The sequence below is a fragment of the Furipterus horrens genome, unplaced genomic scaffold (genome assembly GCF_987537825.1).
Source record: "Furipterus horrens unplaced genomic scaffold, mFurHor1.1.pri manual_scaffold_8, whole genome shotgun sequence".
NCBI lineage: Eukaryota > Metazoa > Chordata > Mammalia > Chiroptera > Furipteridae > Furipterus > Furipterus horrens.
This window is the reverse complement of record NW_028327178.1, coordinates 51590024-51600289: the sequence shown is the minus strand read 5'-3', so window position 1 is coordinate 51600289 and position 10266 is coordinate 51590024. Positions and strand designations below refer to the sequence as shown.

Genomic DNA, 10266 nt, shown 5'->3' with positions numbered 1-10266 from the left:
CTCCACTGCTTTCCATTGGGAAATAATTCCAATGAGAACCCATGCCTACATTATATAACACACAGTAGTGAGCCAAACTCAGTGAAATGGATTATATGTTGGCATAACAAATATGAAATCATATTTACACATATACATATTATACCATACATGAAAGGAAAAACAGAAAAAAAGGAGCAAATTTTGGAAAATTAAGTGAAGAATGTTACATCACATGAAACTACTTGTCATTTTGGAGCAATAGTAATTTCCAGGTCTTTACATAACATTACTCGGTTATAGTTCAATTATTCAACAGCCAAAAAGTAATCACAAAGCAGAATTAAAGAAGAAAGAAAGCCTAGACAAAGCTTAAGCATCTGCCTTCAGACATGACTCCACATTTATTGGTTTCTGTGCCAAATGCCATTACTTTCTTCACCAATTGCTCCAAGCAGTGATTATATGTATATTGTCATCTGACTGGCTTGGATAGTTAAAGCAGTACAGGAAGGTAAAGAATGGTTTCACACCCTCGTATGCCTCTAAAATAAAACTGTAGCCTCATTCATGGGCAGCTCACCACATGAGGATGAGAGCAGCCATTTTATGCAAAACGCAACCACTATAGACCAAGTCTAAAGCTGTGCAACCCCTGGGGCATGTACGACTTTAGCTAGGCAACCTGAGAAGCTATCTAGGAATAAAGCCAGGTTGTCAGGGACGACTGAATGAGGGAAGGTTCCAAAATAAGCCCACATGCAACCTGGAAAGAGGTCATTTCAATTTTCATTCCAAATTTTTTTAACTTTGGGGAGAGGCATGATAATTGCTTGGCCTGCAAGCAGAATCATGTTAACCAATAATGTTGACAATGTAGAGTAAACCCTAAAAACCCTGCAAAGGCCCTGCCAACTCATTCAAATGCCACTTGCTAATGTTTTTGAGGTACCTGACTGGGAGAGCTAAGAGGTACTTTTGAACCAAAAATAAGTGTTCCCAGCCTCCACATTCTAAGATTGTCAAACTACTCTTGCAAGCTGGGTGAAGAACATCAAATAGACAGCATATTCTTGAGTTAAAAAAAAAAAAAAATCCTTAATTTGTTATTTCCACCTGTTGTCTTGATTACCATCCACATAAAGAAGTATAAACTTGGCCCTGGCCTCTCAAGGACTCTCCCTGTTTGTCAATGGCAGTACTCAGTGTCTCTGTGTCACAGCATGGAGGACACAGACATGACAGGACTGAGAAGAAGCAGCTCACAATCACTTACTCAAAGTTTGAGGTCTTTAATCAGCTCATGACCTCTCTCCTGGCTTTTACATTGCAGGTTTTCAATAAATGTTTGCTGGCCCTGAATGTTTATGGCAAAGAAGGTATACAAGCTGGATCACACTGCATGATTAACTCTTTCTGAGGCCATTGTTTTACAATTTCTTAGCTCCCACAAAGCCCCTGATCTGAATATCTTTTAACAATCACCTCCCCATATAAGCCCTAATAGGAAACCAACTGCTTCTTGATTCCAGGTTTTTATGAAAGTTAGAATAGTTACAGAATTCAAATTTGGGATGGAAATAGCTTTTCTTCTTCATGCCTTTTCTCCCTTTACTGCCTTTGGATTCAGACATCTCTTAATTGAGCAGACAGGGAACCTGAAAAGGGGGATTTTTATCAAAGCCTATTTTCAGTTAATTCTCATTCCAGTATTGGACCCCTCCTAAGCCCTAATACCTACCTCCCCAAGCTTGGTATCTTTTAAAATGCTTTCTCCAACTTTGCTATCGGAGTCTAGAATCTTAATGTGCTGGTACTTCCCTTGGCCGGCTTTCTGTATTAATTGCTATTATTAGAAGTCTGTCCAATTATACAGACTCAAAACAAATGTCCTCCAGTTAATTTCCCTCCCTAGATATGACCCTATGACATATTCTGTTAGTAAAATAATACTGAGTCAAACCTAAGAGTAGGAATTTAATGTCATGGAGGTGATGCATAGCAAGTGGTCTCTGTAGTAATATTTATATCCTACATCTGTCACTGCTTATACAGTAACTACTTAAATGACTTCCAAACCAGGCCTCCCAATCCCAAAATTATATGCAATATTTTACTCAGATTTGATTTGTTTATATGTGACTAAATCTTAGAAAAATGTTCATCAAGTAAAAGTCAGAGATGCAGACAAGTTTCTAATACATCTTTCTCCACTTTTATAACAACTCAAGTCTACAGCTTGAGTGATCATTCAATTATACTCCACTGAATGGTAAATTAAAATTAAGTTAACCATTGAGTGAAGGCTGGTTAGGTAATAAATGCACTGGCACTAAAGAAGTTACTTGAATTTGGCTAGGGAACACAGGAAATCAGAGTGGAACATAACTTTTAGAATCTCACACACATAATAAAGAAGATATTTGTACACATTGAGAATATTTTAAGGTTTTTAACAAAAACTCAACTATACTTATTATCTAACATCCATTCTCTCCCATGTGCATTTCATGCAAGAAAGACTAGGTGGTGGACTTTTCCAGAATTTTTTCAAATCCTTTTCCAGGGACATTTCCTGCTCAATCCCCTGCAGGTTTTCCAGGATGCCAAGCCAGTGTGCTCACTTCTCTCCAAGTGAGGTGCCAGGCCACCAAGAAGGGGTGTCCTTCAGCAGTGCACAGGGAGATGGCTCTGGCTTCTTCAAGTACAGTAGGCCATGGGCCCTGGTCAGCAGCACCGCCGGCTGGCTGGCATGGTGTGCTTCCCAAGTTTGATTGCTCCATTATTTCCATTTTCATGGGGGTCCAAGGGTGGGATTTGGCGACCTGGAACAAAAAAAAGGCCAAGGTTGAGTTTCTTTTTCCTAGTTGACACCACACATAGATTGTGACCATGCTTCACTTAATCTTTGTGTTGTATGGAAAGTAGAGGAGCTTCAGGTGTAACTCTGTCTCCTATCTTCTTCCCTCCCTTCCTTATATCATCACTGTGCTGAATGAAGTCAAACTCATGTTTAGAACATTAAGGAAAAGTAAAATCAGCTTCCTGATAATACGGATTTCCTTAGACTTGGAACCCCTTGCTTCTGAGTAAAGGGGAAAGTTCCCACCCATCTTCTCAGCACAAATATCAGCCCACTGATCCTCCCCACCTTCCCACAGATCCATCCTACTGATCCTCCCCGCCTTCCCACAGATGCATCCTACTGATCCTCCCCGCCTTCCCACAGATACATCCTACTGATCCTCCCCACCTTCCCACAGATCCATCTCACCAACCCTCCCTGCCTTCCCACAGATCCATCCTACTGATCCTCCCCACCTTCCCACAGATCCATCCCACTGGACTGAACTACTCCAGGCACCAGGACTTCAACAGTAACAGGGAGTACTCATTTTTTCTGCTTCTTAAATTAGAACCGGACTGGAAATTGTAATCTTCCTCATAATGTCATTTGTTAACACTTAGCTTGCTATCTCTCATCCTACCAATGCATTCAGAGAATTAACTTAAAATGTCATAAGTAATCTTATCATCCACAAGTAATCTTATTTTTATTCAATAAAAAATATTATCCTATAGTCTTTGTAAATAAGCACAAAGTAAAAACTAAGAAGGTAATGCAGAAGGATAGGGAAGTGATAACCAAAAAAATGTGGAGGTTTTGTTTTTAGATAATAAAGATATTCTAAAACTGATGGAGGTACATATCTCTGACTATACTAAAATCCATTAAGTTACACACTTTAAATGGGTGAAATGTATGGTGAGTTTAAAAAAATGTATTGTTATTGAGATATAATTGACATATTACATTGTGTAAGCTGATTTGATAATTTATATATTGCAAAGTAATCATCACCATTGTGTTATCTAATGCCCTATGCTATTGCATAATTATCATTTCTTTTTTGTCATGGGATCAATTAAGATCTAGTTTCTTAGCAACTTTGAAATTTATAATGTAGGATTGTTGCCTATGATCAGATAGTGAGCTTTATCTCAAAAAAGATGTCCTTAGAAAAGACAATGGAATCTGGAAATCACAAATATTTGTTTAGAACAGTTTTCAAAGATTTTCACAGGTACCATCTTGCTTAACCCTGTGAAGTTGGTGAAATGATTATTATCATCACCATTATATTATGCCTCAGAAAACTCAGATTATGTGCTGAAGATCACACATCAATAAATAATTAGTGACACAGGTGTTTCTTTGTAATCTACATCTTGATTTTTTTTGATGGATCCCAAAGCCCGTGTTCTTTCCAGTCTACCACATTAACTCCCTATGCTACCTTTCTCTCCCTCATGAAAAAGGTATGAAAGCTAGCTCTAAAATAGGGATTTTTAAAACCATCTAATTAGCTTATTAGTTTACTAAGTAACCAGCAATTAGAAATGGAAGGGAAATTAGTTACAAAGACAAAGTCTTTCAATACAACTGGATGTTATCTTGGGACCATAAAGAGAGTCAAAAGTCCTGGTAGAAGCGCATTTCCACAAGAGGCAGCGATAATTCATTTCAAAGGTATTAATGCATTGTGTAGATAGGATGATGTGGCCATTAATCAAAGTTCAAGTATAAAAAGTAAGGTCATTACAATTATCCAAAATTCAAAATTAATTGCTCTTCATGAAGCAGATGAAGGGTTGTAATAATTTCTGTGGGTACTGTTTCTGCCATTTCATATTGCCAACAAAGCTACATAAAGCTTTTGTAGCCCTGATGGGCATGGCTCAGCTGCTTGAGCATTGTCCTACAAAGCTAAAGGTTGCTGGTTTGATTCCTGGTCAGGACACATGCTTGGGGTGCAGGACCAGTCCCAGGTTGGGGGCCTGCAAGAAGCAACCAATTGATGTTTCTCTCACACATTGATATTTCTCTCTCCCTCTCTCTAAAAATAAATAAATAGCTTTTGCAGGTCATTCTCAAAAAAGTTCACACCTAATCCAGAAGCAAATAAGAATGGTAAGTATGTATTTTCCTCTTCTGGACATGCTGTGTTCTTTAATTTGTCATAATTAAAAGGAAGTTATCAAAATGTTTTTTCTACTTTGTTAATCTTAAGTAATAAATATAGTTCAAAGTTTCCAATGATTACCAATACTCTGATTTATTTAGGTCATATCTTGCGAGTCAAGTGTTACTTACTCCTTGAAGAACAGGTATTTTGGAGGGATGATAGTGTCAAGGTATATCATTACTTAAGTTATTTAAATCAATAATACTTCAGGTGCCTCCTAAGCATTAGGTACTGCAATAGGGGCTTTTGCTTCTGCATCTAAAATATTTTTAGACAAAATTATAATTCTGATTGGTGCAAGTTAATGCCCTAGTTAACTAAGACAAGTATTGTTTACTGATCAGTATTTTTGGCAATGTCAAGATCAATATCTATACTAACATCAACTTCATGCCATTCTTACGTTGTTAACTCTACAGTTAACAAAACAGCATTAAGCTTTTAGTCCTCCTAGATATGGCTTATTCTCATGCCTCATGTCATAAGTTTTGTCCTGTGAAAAGTATCCCAAATATTTAAAAAGTTTATTTATACGATATTCATTAAAGTCACAAGAGTAGATAGAAAATTTGAAAACCAGGGACGTAAAAAAAAAAATGAGGGCAACCTGTCAGTATGCTTCCTTGCTCTCCCCTTCTTTCTTCCTCTTTCCTGCCTCTCACTTCTCTCTTGAGTAGACAATAAGCAAGACAATGTTTGGGATGCAATATTAAGTTAAGACCCAAGTTATGCCTTAAGGAGACTCCCCTCATATTAATTTTGAACTTTAAACAATGTTTTTGAATCAGTTGCTGAATCTAGCTTATTACAGGCAGCAGGTTCTGTTTATCTCCAGAATATCCGAAATCTCACTTATTAGAACAAAATGTACTCAAAAACAGAATTACTGCAGTTTTCTCAGATTTCATTTTGCTCATCTGGTAGAAAGTGTTTTGAAATTTGAGAGTCAGTGTTCCAGTTAAGTGAACTCAGTCAAGTTATTTAGTATCTCTAAGACTTCCTTTCCTCACCTATAAGAAGAATATGAGAAAGCAACTTGACAACTACTACATAATATAGATATATGGCTATTACTAAGATGGAAAGGACTAATGACAATGAAGAGTCATGGCTCTGGGCACAGCTCAAGTGGAGTCTGCATGGGGAGAAACCCCTGCCTAGTGGCTCCCTGTGGTTGGCACTCAGGGTTCAGTTACTACGATTGAGACCCACCCTGCTCCTTCTACAGAACACTGAACATGGGAGGTATCCCACATATGTCAACTTCAGTGACAAGAAAGGAAATGCTTCCGCTTTAACGTAGAAAGGGAGGAAAGCCAAGTCATAACAACGAGGCAAGCACCTTAAAAAGAGAAGGAAGCAAACAGCACTGTGAAAACACAAGAACTCAGGATCTTGTGGTTTGAGTTATTTGGAACTTATTGAAAGGTTAAATGTACTTAGACAAAAGAATAGTTCTAGAAAACGGCCATAGCATTTTATACCAAGGTGATCACCTTGGAACATTGTTGAATTAGTATGAATTACACAGGGCATAGAATAGGCCAAAAATACATATACAAACATTTGAAAAGGCTCTGAGAATCACTTGCATGCTTCCGCTCTTACAGAATGTTCTCTGAGTACATAATCTTCATAACAAGTCATCCTTGAGTATAAATCCTAGGCTAGGGCATTTATTTTAATAAGGTTTGGATTATTTAAGGTTTTGTTTAGGAAGAGTTAAAAGACTCTTTTTCAAAGTTTAGTTTTCCTGAAAGTTGACAGCCTAGAGAAAAAGCAGGTTTTAGAAATGACTCCTCAGGAAGGCAGTATGTGAAAAAACAGAGTCCAAGCCTATAAATTTTATCATGGCTCTAGACTGGAGGCTGTAATGCTTTTACAAACAATGAAAATAAAACAGCATGATTAGCTGCAGCTTTCCTCCTTCCCTGCGTGGTGGACTGGCCGTTTCCTGCATGAGCTTCAAGTCCTCCCTGCCCATTTCTTCTCTTTTTGTTCTAGTTCCAGTATGTATCATACTTGGATCAGCTATCTTTCGCTCAGTTTTTTTAGTTTTTATTTTTAATATGCTTTATTGATTATAATGTTACAGTTGTCCCAATTTCTTTTCCCTTTGTTCCCCTCCACCCACGACACCTCTCCCTCCAGTTGTTCCACCCCCCTTAGTCCATGCCCATTGGTTGTGCATATAGTTCTTCTCAGCACCTTCCTGTCTACTCCACTCCTTCCTACTATGCTTCTTAACTCCTGTACCATCTCCCTCTCTTTCTCTCCTTCCTCCTCCCTGCTGACCTCCCCCCATAATGTTCCCCATATCTATAATTCTTTTCCCACTCTCATTGCCTACTTAGTTGGCCTTGGTTTCAGTTCCCTAGCTTCTGTTGTTGGTTGTTGTGATACAGTTTTCATTTTAATGTTCATAGTTTTGATCCTCCTTCTCCTAAACAAGTCCCTTTAACATTTCATATAATAGTGGTTTCGATCTGAAAACTCCTTCAGTTTTACTTTGTCCTGGAAGCACTTTCTCTGCCCTTTTATTCTGAATAACAGCTTCGCTGGATAGAGTAACCGTGGTTGTGTTTTTGCTTTTCATTACTTTGAATATTTCTTGCCAGTACCTTCTCACCTGAAGAATTTCTCTTGAGAAATCAGTTGATAGTCTTATTGGGACCCCTTTGTACGTAATTCTCTTCTTCTCTCTTGCTGCTTTTAAGATTCTCTCTTCATACTTAAGTTTTGACATTTTGATTATAATATGTTTTGGTGTGGTTCTCCCTGGGTCCAGTTTTTTTGGAACTCTCTGTGCTTCCTAGACCCGTGAGTCTATTTCCTTCCCCAAGTTAGGGAAGTTCTGCTTCATTATCTTTTTACATAATTTTTTAATTTCTAGTTCTTCTTCACCTTCTGGCAACCCTATAATTCAGATGTTGGCCCGCTTATAGTTGTCCAATAAGTTTCTGAGTCTCTCCTCATTTTCCTCACTTTTCATTTCCTCTTTCTGCACAGTTGACGGTTCGTTCCTTCCTTATGTTCTGATTTGTTGATTTGATCCCTGGTTTTCTTTCCCTCACCACTAGCTTCGTATGTGTTTTCGTTCATTTCAACAGGACTAGCCTTCATTTCTTCCCTGTCTTGTTTAAGAGCTGCTGTTAGGTCTGTAAGCATTTTTACAACCAAAGTTCTGAACTGTGCCTCAGAAAGATTATCTATCTGCTGGTCCGTTAGATTAGATATTTGCTGTCTGGTAGCTGCGTCACTGGGATATCTAGCATGATCTGTGCCACCCTGACAGTTTCGTGTTTACCTTTGCTTCCTGGGTGGGGCTGTCATACCTCCTACGCTATAGGGGGCGGAGCTCCATGCACTTGTCACAACCGGGCAACCCGTCTCACCACGCTGTGGCATTTTCTGCGGGGGCGGGGGTCCAAGATGGACTCCTGCCATTTACTCTCCACAGAGAGACTGGGAGCCTCCTCCTCCTCCGTCCCCACCCTCTTCATGCCTCACAGTCCAAGGCAATGAGGGTCTGCCTCCTTGGCGTTGGAATCACAAGCTGACAGGTCTGGTCTGCAGCCTGGGGTGTTCCCCAGGTGCTTCTTACCTCCCCCTATATGCAGGTGTCTGTGCTTACCGCTGTCCCGCTGCCATCGCCACTGCTGCTGTTGCTGCTGCTGCTGCCGCTGCCAGCACAGCTTGACCTCTCTGCCCTGGCTTTGCCTCTCCTACCCATCCAGACGAGCACCACTCCCTTATAACTTCATACACTGGACTTACATTTATTTTCTGGAAGTTCTGGTTATTTTTGGTTTTGCGGTAGTTGTATTCCTTTTTAGTTGTGGAGGGAGATGGAGCATGTGAGTCTAGGCCTCCATCTTGGCCAGAAGTCTGTGTGTGTTTGCCTCTGTCTCTTAGGTAGAGCTGTCACTCCTGTTATGTTGTAAGGGGCGGAGCCTTACGGATTTGTCAGTACAGAGTGACCTGTTTCACCACGTTCTGGCGCTGTGTGTGTGGGAGGGGTCTGAGAAGGAACAATGCCGCTAGCCCAGCACTTGCTCCTTTTCCAGGCACTTTTCCCACTTCCATATGGGACTGGCGCCTCTCCAGCTATTGCCCTGGCTGTCATTCCCAGAGTGGGTGGATCTGCAGATGTTCTAGGACCCTGGGGGCCTTTTAAACAAGTGGACTCTGCTGAGAGACTGGCAATTTCTGCTTCCGCCCCAACCCCCACTGGTTTGCACAGTCAAAAGCAATGAGGCTTGATTTTCCCCAGTGCTGGGACCATGAGCTGCACAGTCTGGTAAGGAGTTGGTAACACTACCCAGGTGTCCCTCCTGACTTTTTAAAATGTGTAACTGTGCTTTCCACCAGCCTGCCACTGCCACAGCTGCTGCCACCATCACACCATGTCCTCTCTGCCCCAGTTCTGCCTCTCCTACCTGTCTGGATGAGTACTTCTTCTTTATATCTTTGTTTGTAGGACTTCCATGCAGTTTGATTTTCTGGAACTTCTGGTTGTTTCTAGTTTTGAGGTAGTTATATTCTTTCTTGGTTGTTGAGGGAGACGCAGCATGTCTGTCTATGCCTCCATCTTGACCGGAAGTCCTCTTTTGCTGAGTTTTAGTGGTGCTGGTAGTTGCTGTGTAACTTCCATTTCTTGATCCTGATTTTCTGAATCATTCAGATTAGTAAATTGACCAAGTTTATTAGGACTTGGCAGTATTTACTCTTGATAACAATCCTCAAGCCTCAGCATTTAAAGTAGGGGGTCTCTATAGAACACTGCGGTGGCTCACAGTCATGGAACATTGCCCTAAGAATACAGAACATGGGCACAGGAGACACGCATGACAATTGGGGGTCACTCCGTAATTGTCCTCTTGCTTCAGTAAAGAGAACCGATTGCAATTACTAGAATATTAGAGTGCAGACTCTAACATTCTATATAGAACAAGGATGCCTTAGGAGGCAGGAAGTGAATTCAGTCAGAAGTCCTACAAAAAGTCCAAGTGAGGGATAATGAGAGCCTTCATTTAGGGCCCACTGAGGGAAATGGAAAACAAAGATGGAAAGAGAAATGTAGCAAGACACTTGGCAGATGTGACAACTGACTGGATGTGGGAAGGTGAAGAGAGGAATTTTTTTTTAAGTTAAAAGCCTTAGGGAGCTGAAGGAAGGTGATGCACCAACAGAGAAGGAAGTAAGAAGAAGGTCACCATTGGCTTTTAATCCAGAATACCAAATGTCTCAAACATGGAAG

The 10266-nt window shown here is 40.2% G+C and overlaps 1 protein-coding gene across 1 annotated transcript in view; it reads right to left on the bottom strand.

Annotated features, from left to right (window-relative positions):
• Nucleotides 1–1869: 1869 nt before the first annotated feature.
• Nucleotides 1870–10266, bottom strand: part of RAB31 (RAB31, member RAS oncogene family) — a 170218-nt gene continuing 161821 nt past the window's right edge. Inside the window, exon 7 of the mRNA XM_090285814.1 lies at nucleotides 1870–2804. Coding sequence (XP_090141940.1) covers nucleotides 2707–2804 — 98 coding nt within the window. The 3' untranslated portion in view covers nucleotides 1870–2706. The remainder of the gene's footprint in view (nucleotides 2805–10266) is intronic.